We start from the raw sequence: 19,341 nt of genomic DNA, 5'->3' as shown, positions 1-19,341 counted from the left end.
AAATGGGTATTTTTTGGGCGTGGCACCGCCCACATTGGGCATAGCACGCCCTCATCCAGGAAAACACAACTAGACATTGATATCGAACACAAAACCAAGTTTCATTAAGATCGGATCAAAGTCCACGGAGTTATGCTCTGGACAGACACACAGACAGACACACAGACATAACGAATATCGTGGTCACTCTGGCTGGCGCTCCTGAACCAACAAGAATCAGAAATTGTTTAGAAATCTTTATTTAATTTTTCTTACAAAACAAACCATAATAGTAAAATGCACATCAGGCCTGAAGGCCAGGAATGGACATTGTGGTGCATGGTACCAACTCACCTTTTAAAATTATTCTCAAAACCATCCATTCACACACAGCAACCACGAAAGGTTCACGCAACGGAGCGATGTAGACAAAAACATGGTGTTCAGGGTTGAGTCAAATTGTCCAATATGGACAACTGTATGGGACCTTGGGGTGGTGGCAGAAACGTCACAAACAAGCAATCCTTTCTTTTTTTTTTGAACTCGCACCAACAGCCCTCCGCAAATAAATTAAGGGATTAATCACCACATCTCACATCGCAAAGCAATACCATACACTGATCTGCCACCACCTGCCACCTGCCTGGTACACAAGGAGCAGGTTTGTAAAAGGTCCAACTGACCCTTTTCCAGGAAGATCAGCCCAGGCTGGTTCGACCTCCATCAATTTCATTCAATTTGACAAGCAGCAAATGTTTTATTATTTAATTAAAAACTTATCCCGTAAAAAAAAAAAAAAAAAAAACTGGTTAACAGCCATTTGACTCGCAGTCTAAATTTTGGCCGAAACAGTCTTCACAGCTTTGAGACCATTCATGAAGGTCCAGCCTTCGCCGATGTCCTTTCCTCCGATCCAGAGATCGACGTACCCCAGGCTGGTGGAACAGGCTACGTACGAGGAGGCCCAGCCTCACATTTGGTCATTCATAGTAACCACCCAAATGTCAAAGTTCATGGTCTTCGCTATAGACCCATTAACGAATATGAGCAGATTGCTTTTTTTTTTTTCCTCCTCACAAGTCCCTCTCTCCCATTGAAGAAAACAAGCTCACATTGCGCGCGCGCGCACACACACACACACACACACACACACACACACACACACACACACACACACACACACACACACACACACACACACACACACACACACACACACACACACACACACACACACACACACACACACACACACACACACACACACACACACACACACACACACACACGGAGGAGATGACCTCAAGGAAGGACAATGGACTTGAAGCTTCCTTGAAGTGCCAAGGCTCACAAAATAAGTTTACAAAAAACTTTCATCTGCACAACCATTGGTAGAGAAGTCAAGAGCACCAATTACACGTGCACCTGCCGTCACGTGGACGAGAAGATGGGTCACACCTGCAGCCGTGACTTGTAACAGCGTAGCGCCGGGTTGTGGATAGTCTCCCACATTGCCAAAAGTTCTGGAGGCATCAGCTTGTGGACGAGGAGCAGGCCACGGTAGAAACAGGGGTCTTTGTTCATGGGCGTTTCCCTTCGGCGCACTATCCCGAAAGTACGGAAACCAGGGTGGTGGAGCGGGATAACGTTCAGCCGCCGGAGAACCATTCCCAACCACACGTCGTCGATGGGAAAGTTGTCCACGAGCTTGGCAGCGGCATGGAGGCGTCGGGTGAGGACTCCGCTCATGAGGTACCCACCACCACCGGCGTACGGAGGGTAACGCGCCGGCCTGAAGATCGGTGGTGGGATGTAGTACTTGCTCTCGGGGTTTCTAATTGGCATGGCATCTTCGATGACATCACCGGCAAAAAGATCAGAGCCCGGTCGCACGAAGGCTAGATAGTCGATCACGTTCGCCGTGTTCACAAAAACATCGTCGTCTCCTTTGAAGACAAACGGAACGCGTGGACAGAACATGTGGAACCATTTCAGAAAGTTCAGCTCCTTGAGCGTAAGGTTGAAAAACGAGTCGGTAAATGCCCACTGGAGGATGTCTCCATGGACGCGGTCTTCATAATCTACAAGCTTCTGCTGAAGGGCTCCCTCAGGGGTGTCTGGAGGAAGAGCCAAAAGGAAGAGGCGCTTTATCTTGCGGCCTCCAGAGGCCAGACCTTCTCGGCCCCACGTCCGCCGGATCGCTTCACGCCGTTCCGCTTGTGCGGGGGTCGATTTCATGACCAGGAGGAGGTAAGGAACGTACTGGGAACCGTCGACCGCCCCACACTTCTTCGGGTGGTTGTGGAGCATGGGAAAGTATCGGCAATGGCGATGTGCCACAAAATGCTTGAAGTGTTCGGGCAAGGCCTTGAACCAGCGAAGCTCTGTGAGGTTGGCGTTCGGTTCGCACGTCGCGTCCTCCACATCCCACTCCGGCGAAGATTCAAATTCATCTGAGCTGTCGGAATTGTGACTGCGGCTTATCGGGGCCCATCGGAAAGTTGCGTTCGATTCTGACTGCACGGTTCCTTCACCATCCGAAAAGCGACGAACTTGGAGGACTTGACGGTGCACTATCGGAGCTTGGGCGAGATGTTGGTGAGTTTGAATGTTGAACAGCAGGAGGGTCCCGGACAACAGCAGGAACAAAGTGACCACCATGAATGGACTCATGACAAGGCGTGCGTGCCAACCTGGTGGTGCAGGTACAAAGAATATCTTGAAGAGGACATCAGAATGGATCAACACAATCTCACCCGATGGATTTACCAAAAAAAAAATAATAAAAATACAAATAAAAGTGCTCAGAGATTTAAAAGTGAAACTTTGCGATTGGTAAACCAGCACAAACTACTGAATCAACCAGGTCAAGCGAAATAATAATAATAATAATAATCATAAATAAATAAATCAATAGATAAAAACTTACACAGTAATTTAACGACTCGGGTCTTCCCTTTGTTCACATGAACACTCATGATGTCTGTGGAATGGAGAGATGGGTGAGACAAATGAAAGATGTCAAAATTGGAAATTTCATCAACAACTCTCCATTTATACCTTCACGACCTCGAGCAACGAACAATACAGTCATGTTGTACTTGCTGGAATGTGGAATGACTGGAGTGATCACTTTAAATACTTCTGTGCAATCATAGAATTAAATAAATTTCAAAAACAAGCATTAATCCCATTATACTCCCATTACCCTCACCATTACCCTCACCCTTACCCTCACCATTTCCGTCACCATGATCCTCACCACAACTGTAGAGCAAACATCCCACTATCCTCACCCCCAAACCTCTTCCCCTTCCCCAACAACACACAATCATAGATCACACAAATATCCAACTATATTCATCCCCCACACGAGCCTGGTGTTGGCTTAGTCTTAGTGGTTAGGGTGGCTGGCTTGGGATCCTAGGGTCCTGAGTTCGAGCCCCTTAGCCACAGAGTTAACACCAGGGGCTTGACTCAGCCTGTAATCCTTCCGAGGTCGACAAAATGAGTTCCAGTGTTCTGGTCCCAGTGTATGCCCCTGTTTTAATCGGTGTATCATATCCCTGTGTCGTAAGAGGCGACCAGGGTTGGCGGCAGGAAGGGCATCCGGCCATAAAGCATTGCCTCAAGAAGGTAACCATGATTGCATGGAGCCTGCAAAAGCTAACCCCTGCTCAGCAGGGAAAAATGGCTGTAAAAAGGCTGTTATTCACCCCCCACACACAATCATAGCAAACAACCAACCATATTCACCCTCCACCCACAATCATAGCAAACAGCCAACCATATTCACCCTCCGCTCACAACCAGAGCAAACAGCCAACCATATTCAACCCCCCAACCACAATCAGAGCAAACCACCAACCATATTCACGCACCACCCACAATCAGAGCAAACCACCAACCATATTCACCCACCACCCACAATCAGAGCAAACCACCAACCATATTCACCCACCACTCACAATCAGAGCAAACAGCCAACCATATTCAACCCCCCAACCACAATCAGAGCAAACCACCAACCATATTCAACCCCCCAACCACAATCACAGCAAACAGCCAACCATATTCACCCTAACCACAATCAGAGCAAACCACCAACCAACGATATTCACCCCCACTCACAATCAGAGCAAACAGCCAACCATATTCAACCCCTAACCACAATCAGAGTAAACCACCAACCATATTCACCCTCCCCAACCACAATCAGAGCAAACCACCAACCAACCTTATTCACCCACCACTCACAATCAGAGCAAACCACCAACCATATTCACCCCCACTCACAATCAGAGCAAACAGCCAACCATATTCACCCACCACTCACAATCAGAGCAAACCACCAACCATATTCACCCACCACTCACAATCAGAGCAAACAGCCAACCATATTCAACCCCCCAACCACAATCAGAGCAAACCACCAACCATATTCACCCTAACCACAATCAGAGCAAACAGCCAACCATATTCACCCCCCCCAACCACAATCAGAGCAAACCACTAACCAACCTTATTCACCCACCATCCACAATCAGAGCAAACCACCAACCATATTCACCCCCACTCACAATCAGAGCAAACAGCCAACCATATTCAACCCCCCAACCACAATCAGAGCAAACCACCAACCATACTCAACCCCCCAACCACAATCAGAGCAAACCACCAACCATATTCACCCTAACCACAATCAGAGCAAACAGCCAACCATATTCAACCCCCAACCACAATCAGAGAAAACCACCAACCATATTCACCCTAACCACAATCACAGCAAACAGCCAACCATATTCACCCCCTAACCACAATCAGAGCAAACCACCAACCAACCATATTCACCCCCACTCACAATCAGAGCAAACAGCCAACCATATTCAACCCCCCAACCACAATCAGAGCAAACCACCAACCATATTCACCCTAACCACAATCAGAGCAAACAGCCAACCATATTCACCCCCCCCCCCAACCACAATCAGAGCAAACCACTAACCAACCTTATTCACCCACCATCCACAATCAGAGCAAACCACCAACCATATTCACCCCCACTCACAATCAGAGCAAACAGCCAACCATATTCAACCCCCAACCACAATCAGAGCAAACCACCAACCATACTCAACCCCCAACCACAATCAGAGCAAACCACCAACCATATTCACCCTAACCACAATCACAGCAAACAGCCAACCATATTCACCCCCCCTAACCACAATCAGAGCAAACCACCAACCAACCATATTCACCCCCCACTCACAATCAGAGCAAACAGCCAACCATATTCAACCCCCCAACCACAATCAGAGCAAACCACCAACCATATTCACCCGAACCACAATCAGAGCAAACAGCCAACCATATTCACCCCTCCCCCCTAACCACAATCAGAGCAAACCACCATCCACAATCAGAGCAAACCACCAACCATATTCAACCCCCACACAATTGTAGAACAAACATCCCACCTTCGTCACCCTCATCCCTACGCAATTGTAGAGCAAACATCCCATCAGAATGATCACCTTCATCCATTCCTTGATCACCTTCATCCATTCCTTGATCACCTTCATCCATTCCTTGATCACCTTCATCCATCCAGTCCTTGATCACCTTCATCCATTCCTTGATCACCTTCATCCATTCCTTAATCACCTTAATCCATCCATTCCTTGATCACCTTCATCCATTCCTTAATCACCTTAATCCATCCATTCCTTGATCACCTTCATCCATTCCTTAATCACCTTTATCTATCCATTCCTTGATCACCTTCATCCATTCCTTAATCACCTTCATCCATTCCTTGATCACCTTCATCCATTCCTTAATCACCTTTATCTATCCATTCCTTGATCACCTTCATCCATTCCTTAATCACCTTAATCCATCCATTCCTTGATCACCTTAGTCCATCCATTCCTTGATCAGCTTCATCCATTCCTTGATCACCTTAATCCATCCATTCCCTGATCACCTCTTGGATCCAAATTGGGTAAAAGAAGCGAAGACTTTGACTGGTATTTCATAACTAGCTTTATTCACTGTGACTAATTAACATCACCCATCACTTCGTCACGTACTTATCCTCACGGTAGAGAATGATGCAAACTTACCACATTAGACACCGAACCACCGTTTAACTATAACCAGCCAACCACGATACTCATTTGGACAGCAAGCAACAACACCTCGTCGCCTCTACCTATATAGACAACGTCACAAACCACCTGTGACGTGCGGAGGAACCTGACCGTCATTCCCAACGCGTCACAGTGATGGGCGGAGTGCGTGAGATCGACAGGTGCCCATTGTTCACATTGAGCTCATAACGCATTGTGACGTAAGTTCTTCTTACACGTTTTAGAGAGTAATGTTGCCATTGTTACAAAGTATCATGTATCATTGTATGAACTGTATATGGATTATATACCGACCGGACTGTGCAAAAGTTTGGGTTGTTCGGTTGTTCCAAAGATATTCAAACTTTAAAGTAAATTAATCAAATTATCAATGATAAATTATCAGCCTTTGTAAATGCGCGTGAAACAAGCTGCTTAAAGCAAACAAGAACAGCACTCGGGAGAGGCATACCTCCGCCAAGTGAACACTTCATGTTTTGTGTCCCACTGATGGGGGATGTGCATCCGGACCTGAATCAAAATCCGGACCTGAACCACAATCCGGACCTGAACCAAATCCGGACCTGAACCAAAATCCGGACCTGAACCCAATCCGGACCTGAACCAAAATCCGGACCTGAACCAAATCCGGACTTGAACCAAAATCCGGACCTGAACCAAAATCCGGACCTGAACCAAATCCGGACCTGAACCAAAATCCGGACCTGAACCAAAAACCGGATCTGAACCAAAATCCGGACCTAAACCAAAATCCGAACCTGAACCAAATCCGGACTTGAACCAAATCGGGACCAAAACCAAAATCCGGACCTGAACCAAATCCGGACTTGAACCAAATCCGGACCTGAACCAAAAACCGGATCTGAACCAAATCCAGATCTGAACCATATCCGGACCTAAACCAAAATCCGGATCTGAACCATATCCGGATCTGAACCAAAATCCGGATCTGAACCATATCCGGACCTAAACCAAAATCTGGACCTGAACCAAAACCCGGACCAGAACCAAAATCCGGACCTGAACCAAAATCCGGACCTGAACCAAAATCCATACCTGAACCAAATCAGGACCTGAACCAAATCCGGACCTGAACCAAATCCGGACTTGAACCAAATCGGGACCAAAACCAAAATCCGGACCTGAACCAAATCGGGACCAAAACCAAAATCCGGACCTGAACCAAAAACCGGATCTGAACCAAATCCAGATCTGAACCATATCCGGACCTAAACCAAAATCCGGATCTGAACCATATCCGGACTTAAACCAAAATCTGGACCTGAACCAAAACCCGGACCAGAACCAAAATCCGGACCTGAACCAAAATCCGGACCTGAACCAAAATCCATGCCTGAACCAAATCAGGACCTGAACCAAATCCGGACCTGAACCATATCCGGATCTGAACCAAATCCGGACCTGAACCAAAATCCAGACCTGAACCAAATCCGGACCTGAACCAAATCCAGACCTGAAACAAAATCCGGACCTAAACCAAAATCCAGACCTGAACCAAAATCCGGACCTGAACCAAATCGGGACCTGAACCAAAATCCGGACCTGAACCAAATCCGGAATTGAACCAAAATCCGGACCTGAACCAAAAACCGGATCTGAACCAAAATCCGGACCTAAATAAAATCCGAACCTGAACCAAAATCCGGACCTGAACCAAATCGGGACCTAAACCAAAATCCGGACCTGAACCAAAATCCGGACCTAAACCAAAATCCGGACCTGAACTAAATCGGGACCTGAACCAAAATCCGGACCTAAACCAAAATCCGGACCTGAACCAAATCCGGACCTGAACCAAATCCGGACCTGAACCAAAATCCAGACCTGAACCAAATCCGGATCTGAACCAAATCCGGACCTGAACCAAATCCGGACCTGAACCAAATCCGGACCTGAACCAAATCCAGACCTGAACCAAATCCGGACCTGAACCAAAATCCAGATCTGAACCATATCCGGACCTAAACCAAAATCCGGATCTGAACCATATCCGGATCTGAACCAAATCCGGACCTGAACCAAATCCGGACCTGAACCAAAATCCAGATCTGAACCATATCCGGACCTAAACCAAAATCCGGATCTGAACCATATCTGGATCTGAACCAAATCCGGACCTGAACCAAAATCTGAATCTGAACCATATCCAGACCTGCACCAAAATCCGGATCTGTACCATATCCAGACCTGCACCAAAATCCGGATCTGAACCATATCCAGACCTAAACCAAAATCCGGACCTGAACCAAAATCCGGATCAGAACCATATCCGGACCTGAACCAAATCCGGACCTGAACCAAATCCGGACCTGAACCAAATCCGGACCTGAAGCAAATCCAGATCTGAACCAAATCCGGACTTGAACCAAAATGCGGACCCGAACCAAAATCCGGACCCGAACCAAAATCCGGACCCGAACCAATTCCGGACCTGAACAAAATCCGGATCTGTACGAAAAATCCAGACCTGAACCAAAATCCGGACCTTAACCAAAATCCGGACCTGAACCAAAATCTGGACCTGAACCAAAATCCGGACCTGAACCAAAATCCGGACCTTAACCAAAATCCGGACCTGAACCAAAATCTGGACCTGAACCAAAATCCGGACCTGAACCAAAATCCGGACCTGAACCAAAATCCGGACCTGAACCAAAATCCAGGCCTGAACCAAAATCCAGGCCTGAACCAAAATCCGGATCTGAACCAAAAATCCAGGCCTGAACCAAAATCTGGACCTGAACCAAATCCGGACCTGAACCAAAATCCGGACCTGAACCAAAATCCGGACCTGGAACACAATCCGGATCTGAACGAAAATCCGGACCTGAATCAAATCCGGACCTGAACCAAAATCCAGACCTGAACCAAATCCGGACCTGAACCATATCCGGACCTGAACCAAATCCGGACCTGAACCAAATCTGGACCTGAACCAAATCCGGACCTGAACCAAAATCCAGATCTGAACCATATCCGGACCTAAACCAAAATCCAGATCTGAACCATATCCGGATCTGAACCATATCCAGACCTGCACCAAAATCCGGATCTGAACCATATCCGGACCTAAACCAAAATCCGGATCTGAACCATATCCGGATCTGAACCAAATCCGGACCTGAACCAAATCCGGACCTGAACCAAAATCCAGATCTGAACCATATCCGGACCTAAACCAAAATCTGGATCTGAACCATACCCGGATCTGAACCATATCCGGATCTGAACCAAATCCGGACCTGAACCAAAATCTGAATCTGAACCATATCCAGACCTGCACCAAAATCCGGATCTGTACCATATCCAGACCTGCACCAAAATCCGGATCTGAACCATATCCAGACCTAAACCAAAATCCGGACCTGAACCAAAATCCGGATCAGAACCATATCCGGACCTGAACCAAATCCGGACCTGAACCAAATCCGGACCTGAACCAAATCCAGATCTGAACCAAATCCGGACTTGAACCAAAATCCGGACCCGAACCAAAATCCGGACCCGAACCAAAATCCGGACCCGAACCAAAATCCGGACCCGAACCAATTCCGGACCTGAACAAAATCCGGATCTGTACCAAAAATCCAGACCTGAACCAAAATCCGGACCTTAACCAAAATCCGGACCTGAACCAAAATCCGGACCTGAACCAAAATCCGGACCTGAACCAAAATCCGGACCTGAACCAAAATCCGGACCTGAACCAAAATCCAGGCCTGAACCAAAATCCGGATCTGAACCAAAAATCCAGGCCTGAACCAAAATCTGGACCTGAACCAAAATCCGGACCTGAACCAAATCCGGACCTGAACCAAAATCCGGACCTGAACCAAAATCCGGACCTGGAACACAATCCGGATCTGAACGAAAATCCGGACCTGAATCAAAATCCGGACCTGAACCAAATCCGGACCTGAACCAAAATCCAGACCTGAACCAAATCCGGACCTGAACCATATCCGGACCTGAACCAAATCCGGACCTGAATCAAATCCGGACCTGAACCAAATCCGGACCTGAACCAAAATCCAGATCTGAACCATATCCGGACCTAAACCAAAATCCGGATCTGAACCATATCCGGATCTGAACCATATCCAGACCTGCACCAAAATCTGGATCTGAACCATATCCGGACCTAAACCAAAATCCGGACCTGAACCAAATCAGGACCTGAACCAAAATCCGGACCTGAACCAAAATCCGGACCTGAACCAAAATCCGGACCTGAATCAAATCCGGACCTGAACCAAAATCCAGACCTGAACCAAATCTGGACCTGAACGAAATCCGGACCTGAACCATATCCAGATCTGAACCAAATCCGGACCTGAACCAAATCCGGACCTGAACCAAAATCCAGATCTGAACCATATCCGGACCTAAACCAAAATCCGGACCTGAACCAAATCTGGACCTGAACCAAAATCCAGACCTGAACCAAATCCGGACCTGAACCAAATCCGGACCTGAACCATATCCGGATCTGAACCAAATCCGGACCTGAACCAAATCCGGACCTGAACCAAATCTGGACCTGAACCAAATCCAGACCTGAACCAAAATCCAGATCTGAACCATATCCGGACCTAAACCAAAATCCAGATCTGAACCATATCCGGATCTGAACCATATCCAGACCTGCACCAAAATCCGGATCTGAACCATATCCGGACCTAAACCAAAATCCGGACCTGAACCAAATCGGGACCTGAACCAAAATCCGGACCTGAACAAAAATCCGGACCTGAACCAAAATCCGGACCTGAACCAAAATCCGGACCTGAACCAAATCCGGACCTGAACCAAAATCCAGACCTGAACCATATCCGGATCTGAACCAAATCCGGACCTGAACCAAATCCGGACCTGAACCAATATCCAGATCTGAACCATATCCGGACCTAAACCAAAATCCGGATCTGAACCATATCCGGATCTGAACCATATCCGGATCTGAACCAAATCCGGACCTGAACCAAATCCGGACCTGAACCAAATCCGGACCTGAACCAAATCCGGACCTGAACCAAATCCGGACCTGAACCAAATCCGGACCTGAACCAAATCCGGATCTGAACCAAAATCTAATAATTTCGTCCTCATCACACACCCCACTCATCCACAAAGTTTCGTCGGAATCCGTCCATAACGTCCATAACATGATTCCATGGTTCAATCACCAGATCTTGTTGTTGCCTTGTAAATTTCAGTCTTTTCACCTTATTCTGTGGTCTCGGCAGTGGTTGCTTTTCTGCAGCTCTGCCATGGAGACCTTCAGTCACCATCGTTTTGTGCACAGTGCTGAACGAGATGTTGATGTTCAGGCCTGCTCTCATTTCATTTGTCAGTTGCCAACTTGTTTTTCTTCTATCACATAAGTTGAGAAACTTCAACTACTTGTTTCCCTTGGGGAGGTTCTTCTTGGTCTTTCTGGTCTTTTATTTTCTTGTCTTGTACTGACCGAGTAGGTTTCTCAAGCATCGCATGTGGAGCAGGTTTTGCTATTCTCCGATATTTCTCCCAGCAGATATTTGTTTAAGCCGTCAAGGTCTGAGGTCATGCAAGGTTATAACCCTCGCCAAAGGAGAGGGTATTGCATTTGGGTCCGTTTGTTACTTACGAAATCTAAAGATTTCGTAAGTATATTTATGACTTCCATCATCTGTTTGTGTGTTTGTTTGTTTGTGTGTTTGTTTGTTTGTGTGTTTGTTTGTTTGTGTGTTTGTTTGTTTGTGTGTTTGTTTGTTTGTTTGTGTGTTTGTTTGTTTGTGTGTTTGTTTGTTTGTGTGTGTGTGTTTGTGTGTTTGTTTGTAGGCACGATAACTCGAGAACGTAAGAAGCTACCAATGTCAAATTACACCACGTGATTCAGGAGCGTGATGGCTCGTGCTGATTAGATTTTGGTGAAAATCGGTCAGAGGTCAAGGTCACAGTGAGGTCAAACATTCGATTTTTGATGGTTTGGTACAGAATCATCGAAGAAACTTCTGGTTTGCGTCGCTACCTTCTCCAGAGACAGCTTTTATTAGACAAGGTCAGAGGTCAAGTTGACGATTTCGTAAGTACCAGTCTATGACTGCTTGTTTGCTTGTTTGCGTGTTTGTGTGTGTGTGTTTGTTTGTGTGTTTGTTTGTAGGCACGATAACTCAACATCGGAAGAAGCTACCAATGTCAAGTTACACCACATGATTCAGGAGGGTGATGGCTTGCGCTGATTAGATTTTGGTCAAAATCGGTCAAAGGTCAAGGTCACAGTGAGGTCAAACATAATTCCGTAAATTCACGTGGAGAAATGGAGTATTTTTGCTTCGGTTGACGTTACGAGTTCGTTTTAACTTCGATTTTAATTTTGTCTTCGGTTTTTGCGATCGCTTAGGACACTTAAGACTCGGTTGTCAAAATTCTGGTAAAATCGGATGTTTTGGAGACGTTTTAGGATTGTATAAAAATATTTCACCCGCCGCATCGCCGCTCGTCACGTGGTGCAACGCGCTCGAGCAGACGCATCGTTGAGTCACGTGAAGGTTTTGCGTGTGCGCGCTGATGTCATGGCGTTCGCTCCGGCGTCCTTTCGAGTTGGGGGGGCTGTCGAGTGTGACCTTTACGTTAGGTTAATCTGTGGTAACTCGAGAACAGAAGAAGCTACCAATGTCAAATTACACCACGTGATTCAGGAGGGTGTTGGCTAGTGCTGGTTAGATTTTGCTCAAAATCGGTCAAAGGTCAAGGTCACAGTGAGGTCAAACATTCGATTTTTGATGGTTTGGTACAGAATCATCGTAGAAACTTCTGGTTTGCGTCACTTCCTTCTCTCGAGAGACAGCTTTTATTAGACAAGGTCAGAGGTCAAGTTGAGGATTTCGTAAGTACCAGTCTATGACTGCTTGTTACTTACCAAATCTTAAGATTTCGTAAGTATATTGATGACTTCCGTCATCTGTTTGTGTGTGTGTGTTTGTTTGTATGTGTATTTGTTTGAAGGCACGATAACTCGAGAACGGAAGAAGCTACCAATATCAAATTACACCACGTGATTCAGGAGGGTGATGGCTTGCGCTGATTAGATTTTGGTCAAAATCGGTCAAAGGTCAAGGTCACAGTGGGGTCAAACATCCAAAACATGATAACTCGAGAAAAGTTACCACAGGTATTGTTGACGGAGCGTGAGTTTAGAAGATCAAGGTAAGTTCGGCGGAATTTGTGTTTCAATTCGTCGAGTTACGGCTGTTTTAAAATTTTCAGTGTTATAAAATAATATTAAATAATTCCGTAAATTAATGTGGAGAAATGGAGTATTTTTGCTTCGCTCGACGTTACGAGTTCATTTTAACTTCGATTTTAATTTTGTCTTCGGTTTTTTGCAATCGCTTAGGACGCTTAACACTCGGTTGTCGAAATTCTGGTAAAAATCGGATGTTTTGGAGACGTTTTAAGATTGTATAAAAATATTTCACCCGCCGCGTCGCGGCTCGTCACGTGGTGCAGCGCACTCGAGCAGACGCATCGTTGAGTCACGTAAAGGTTTTGCGTGTGCGCGCTGACGTCATCGCGCTCGCCCCGGCATCCTTTCGAGTTGGAGGGGGGCGTCGAGTGTGACCTTTACGTTACGTGAGTCCGCGGTAACTCGAGAATGGAAGAAGTTGATGGTTTGGTACAGAATCATCGTAGAAACTTCTGGTTTGCGTCACTACCTTCTCCAGAGACAGCTTTTATTAGACAAGGTCAGAGGTCAAGTTGACGATTTCGTAAGTACCAGTCTATGACTGCTTCTTTGTTTGTCTGTCTGTCTGTCCACACAGAACTTTCATGTTTTTCTCCGCAACTGCTTGTCGGATCGACACAAAATTTTCACCATTGGTGTGACTACTCATGTATAATGTTTTAATGATAATGACGTCATAGGTAACGTGGTGTGGCAGCCATATTGGAAAAATGGGAAAAAATTGCACCACTATCTCTAAAACCGCACCAAGGATAAAATCGAAACTTGTCACGTGGCAAGTACTCCTCATGGGGAATAAGTATGATTTCTTAATGACATCATAGGTGCCCTCACATATGACCACTGTCAGGTCAGGTTCGATCTGTGACCTGCTACAGGTACCATGTAAACCTGTACTAACCTGTTCCATGGTCGGGTTGTCGGCGACTAAACCGTCTCCCCCACCAGGTTTTCTGGTGAGGAGGGTGTTTGGATATGGACACCCAGCAGGATTAAAAACAAAACCTGTCAAAGGGTGGAGGAGCTCCTTGTGAGCCAATGGCCATCCATATCTAGTGCCCAACTGTGTCTGCGGATGTCCTCCTGCAGTTGGGTTACTTCTTATTAGGAGGTTGGTGGCAGGATTTGCACTCCGGCCACCATAAAACCCTTCATTCCGCAAAAGGCAAAAACGCAAAAAAATCTGAAAACCCACTCCGTGGGAGTACCTCCTGTGCAGCTTCCCTTCGCAGGGCAGCTCACCGGATGACGGGATTGGGGCAAAGCCTTCGGGACCCCCCAATCTTTGATGATAGGAGGGAAACCACGGGGTAACATCCCTGGGTCAGATTGCGGGAGAGTGTGGCGGAGTGGTGCTGAGGTGTCATCCACCAGACGGCGGTCTCCTTTGGTTAACCTGAGGCGGTCCCTTCGGGTGGGTGCCTGGAATGTCCTATCCCTAAGAGAGGATGATCACCTGTCTCTGTTATCATCTGAGCTCAAGCATTTGGACATCGAGATTGCAGCTCTCTCTGAGGTTCGGAGACCGGATTGCGGCGAGATAATGGTGGGTGGTTACACCTACTATTGGTCTGGTCGCTCTGATGGTTACCATACCCAAGGAGTTGCTGTAGCTGTGTCCAATAAGCTGACCACAATGATAATTGAGGTAACACCGGTCAACGAGTGTATTATGAGATTAAGGATTCGTCACTCCTTAGGTGTCATTTCCCTGGTCTCTGTTTATGCTCCGACTGAGGCGAGTGATCTCACCGTGAAGGACACATTCTACGCCACACTCGAGTCTGTGGTTGATCAGTGCCCCAGACGAGATACACTTCTAGTCTTGGGGGATTTCAATGCATCGACTGGAACTGATAGGGATGGTTATGAGGTGTGTGTTGGTCCCCATGGGTCAGGAACTATGAACCAGAATAGCACTAAGTTCCTTGACTTTGCAAGAAGTCATGGACTTAGGGTGGCTGGTTCATGGTTTCAGCGCCCACAAGCTCATCGCTGAACTTGGTATTCCAACGCTGGCGGTGCGGGAAAGGAGATTGACCATGTCCTTATTGACGGTCGTTGGAGGATGATCCAGAACTGCAGGGTCTACCGGAGTGCTCAGTTCCTCAATACTGACCACAGGCTTGTTGTAGCAACTCTAAAGCTGCACCTTAAATCCTGGAGAATGGTACCATCCTAGCCTAGGCTGGATGTTGCCAAGCTCAGGGATGAGAGAGTAGCTGAGGAGTTTGCGAACAGGCTGAGTGGACACTTGGGGGGTCTGGGTGCTTTGGGGGGTCCTGAAGAGTTGTGGATGTGGTGAAGACCACCGTCCTTGATGTTGCCGGTGGATGCCTTGGAGCTCACCGCAGGGCAAAGAAGAATTTTGTCTCTCAAGGGACACTGGATACCATTGATCAGAGTCGCAGGGCCAGGCTGAATGGCAGAGCTGAGCTGTTCAGGGAGCTGAGGCGTAAAACTGTACGTGCACTGAGGTAGTATGTGACCATTCCCCACCTGCAATCTCTGTTGGTAGTAAGTGACAAGTGTGCCCTCCATTCCACACCAATGCCATTGTACGTTCATTAACCTTTCAGCCTGTTTTTGTCCTCCGATGAACTTCGAGATCTGGAGAGAAAAATCTGGATGTATAAAAGTCTGAGCATCATGTTTATAAGTGAATTAATCATGTTTATCCCTTCGACATAAAATACCAACTATGGAACACAAGAACCGTTCTCCCACAAATAGTGATTGGCAGAAAATGAATTTGAGTAAAAATGTAAAATGTTACCGTATGATGTCTTCACTCCGATCCGATGTACCACACTCTGTGTTACAGAGCGTCGGTGCTGCCAAAACAATGTCTTGGCCAAGGGTTATACTGGGTCGTTTGCCATCCCTCTGCTAGCAGTAGTTAGGGCAGGAATTTGTAATTTATTCGGGGTGTTGGTGATAGCTCGCCGATACTTCACGAAGAACACCGTGGGGTCCACCTGCTAATGCTGGCAGACGGGATGCCAGTTTAACGCCTTGATGAATCACCCTACCTGTGAAACTCCTGGATGACTGAGTTTGTGGCTCGGTCGGATTCGAACCCAGGCTGGACAGCTTAAAGGAGAGTGTGCACATCTCGAGGCCATTCCTGCCAGCCTGCTGGGTTTAATATGAAGTTAAAATGGATTATAATTGTTGTGCAGCATGCAACAGTTTTCATCATCCAGTTAACGTATTACTAGTTAAGTGGTTAATTGGTACCGATGCAAAGTGTTTAACAAATAATCAGGGATTGGCAGCGCCCACGTCATGTCACAATGGCAGGCTGCTTTCATGCTAAAGGTTGAAAATGTAGATCGTTGAGTGCAGGAAAGTCAATGCAGCGTTGATTAATCCTTCATTGTAACGTGGCGACCACACCTATCCACCTTTCAAACACTGCGCTGTTTACAAAAGGAATTCGCTAAAAAGTCATCGTCGCACCTTTGGGTGTGTGTGTGTGACGTCACAAAGGCAGATGCACCTTTCAGAAAGGTCATTGCAGCTTAGTCGCTACCCTTTACGTTGTCACAAGATTCACAGTCGAGCACTTTCATTCCTCCACCAGTCTTCATCTTCACCTTCACCTTCACCATGACCCCATTTATTTAATTAATCACAATCTTCGCAATGCCAATCATGCACAATGCCAATCGTGCACAATGCCAATTGTGCACAATGCCAATGGTGCACAATGCCAATCATGCACAAAGTCAATGGTGCACAATGCCAAATGTGCACAATACCAATCGTGCACAATGCCAACAGTGCACAATGTCAAAGGTGCACAATAGCAATCATGCACAATGCCAATGGTGCATAATGTCAACGGTGCACAATATCAATCGAGCACAATGCCAATCGTGCACAATATCAACGGTGCACAATATCAACGGTGCACAATGTCAACGGTGCACAATGCCAATGGTGCACAATGCCAATGGTGCACAATGCCAATGGTGCACAATGCCAATAGTGCACAATGCCAATGGTGCACAATGGCGCACAATGCCAATGATGCACAATACCAATCGTGCACCATGTCAATGGTGCACAATGCCAATAGTGCACAATGCAAATGGTGCATAATGCTAATCATGCACAATGCCAATCATGCACAATGCCAATCACGCACAATGCTAATCATGCACAATGCCAATCGTGCAAATACCAATCGTGCACCCTGTCAATGGTGCACAATGCCAATCGTGCACAATGCCAACCGTGCACAATGCCAATCTTGCACAATGCCAATGGTGCACAATGCCAATCGTGCACAATGCCAATCGTGCACAATGCCAGTGGTGCATAATGTCAATGGGGAAAAATGCCAGTGGTGCATAATGTCAATGGGGCACAATGCCAATGATGCACAATGCCAATGGTGCACAATGCCAATCGTGCACAATGCCAGTGGTGCATAATGTCAATGGGGGCACAATGCCAATGGTGCACAATACCAATGGTGCACAATGCCAATAGTGCACAATGCCAATGGTGCACAATGGCAATCATGCACAATGCCAATCGTGCACAATGCCAATGCTGCACAATGCCAAAAGTGCACAATGCCAATCACGTGCCACCAAAGGTCGTTTGGCCCATCTCACTCGTGCTGCCATCTCCACAGAACTCTCTTTGTACTCAATTAATGGCACGGTCTCTCATCTCCTGCTGTACTTGAACCGGGTAACCGGAATGGTCCGGTGGCTGTTTCAGTATGTATGGGGTGAGCGGGCATGTGTGTTTCTTGTTTTTGAGTTTCCAGGGCACGACCATGGCTCGTTTCGTGTCCGGGTTGGACGTGGTGACACGTGGGTTGCGAGATTGATGGAGCTTCCTTCTGTTGGGTGTTGGTTATACTTGCATGGATGTGGTCATGGAGACCAAGCACTGTGTTTTTGCTCACCTTGTCCAGTTGCTTGCACCATCTAATTTTTACCTCCACCACCGATGGTGGACTAATTGTATGTTTTCATGCCCGTTTGTTTGTTTGTCTGTTTGACTGTGAGCAGAATATCTCAAAAAGTTATGGAAGGATTCGGACAAAACTTGGTGGACAGATTGGATGTGTTACAAGGAAGAATCGATTCAATTTTGCTGAAGTTCCGGTTCCGATAATTTTTTTAAGTGATTCTTCACCATTGAGATATGGCGCCAAAAATGATATACAGTTTATCATGAAAATTTCAAAAAGATGTGGACAGATTGTGACAAAACTTGATGGATGAGTTGGGGAGGTGACAAGAACAGGCTAACTAGAATTTGGTTTAGGTCCTGATGCAAATCCAGCCGATCAGTGGGATAGCATAAACTGTTCAGCCTGGCAGACGTAGACGTTCTACAGAGTGCCGTTCTAGTTGCCATTTGTATTACACAATACGCACCTCTGATAAGAACCTCTTTCCAGCTCAAATGACCTCTTGCTGTTCCTCTTTTCGACCCTTATTCTCATCGCTTGCCTGTCACAGCCCATGCCTCTGTGGCAATCATGAGGGAACACCCTCAATGACACATTATGTGGAGGGACTTCAATCTTCCCTCTCAAAAGGGACATCATCTCCACAGCATCCGACATCGATTCCACCTGGGAATATCTCCACAAATGCCTACACTCCGCCAGACACTGGGTTATCCCATCCCAAATGTGGCTATCCTGTCCATCCTCTCGATCCCGGTACACGGAGTCCTGTGTGGAAGTGGTTACGGTCAAGCAGGTCGATGGTCAAAATTGAAGGCTAACCTGACTCAGGGTAACTTTACATCACACCATAAGACACACAAGTGTGTGTCCATCCTGTGGCAAACCATGGAATATTGTGTTACCACTTTAACTCATCTCCTTCCTCCAAGTCATGGCGGCACCTTGTCCAATCCATCTCCGGTATGGGCTTCTTCTCCATCCTCTTCCTCACCAAAACGTATCACCGCATTAGACAA

The 19,341-nt window shown here is 46.8% G+C and overlaps 1 protein-coding gene across 2 annotated transcripts; it reads right to left on the bottom strand.

The window, feature by feature from the left end:
• Positions 1-223: 223 nt before the first annotated feature.
• On the bottom strand, positions 224-15,907 carry LOC147016338 (UDP-GlcNAc:betaGal beta-1,3-N-acetylglucosaminyltransferase 7-like). Of its 2 annotated transcripts, none has more exons than XM_085844931.1 (3): positions 15,883-15,907; positions 2,909-2,962; positions 224-2,672 (listed from the first exon to the last, which is right to left on the bottom strand). In XM_085844931.1, the coding sequence occupies exons 2-3, from the start codon at positions 2,955-2,957 to the stop codon at positions 1,432-1,434; spliced, it is 1,290 nt and encodes a 429-aa protein (XP_085701057.1). In that variant the 5' UTR covers positions 2,958-2,962; positions 15,883-15,907; the 3' UTR covers positions 224-1,431. The 2 variants fall into 2 exon arrangements, with proteins under 2 accessions (XP_085701057.1, XP_085701058.1); XM_085844932.1 differs by lacking the exon at positions 15,883-15,907 and adding an exon at positions 6,108-6,205.
• Positions 15,908-19,341: the final 3,434 nt, after the last annotated feature.

This window comes from Eptatretus burgeri, chromosome 11 (genome assembly GCF_056783735.1).
Source record: "Eptatretus burgeri isolate ZD-2024b chromosome 11, Ebu_testis_v1, whole genome shotgun sequence".
Taxonomy (NCBI): domain Eukaryota; kingdom Metazoa; phylum Chordata; class Myxini; order Myxiniformes; family Myxinidae; genus Eptatretus; species Eptatretus burgeri.
This window is presented reverse-complemented; position numbering and strand designations above follow the sequence as displayed.

What these genes read in the sequence shown, in the direction of transcription:
- LOC147016338 (XM_085844931.1), bottom strand. Translation starts at nt 2,957, where the DNA reads ATGAGTGTTCATGTGAACAAAGGGAAGACCCGAGTCGTTAAATTACTG. An exon ending in CCGAGTCGTTAAATTACTGT is followed by an intron (nt 2,673 to 2,908) that starts GTAAGTTTTTAT and finishes CTGCACCACCAG; the next exon opens with GTTGGCACGCACGCCTTGTC.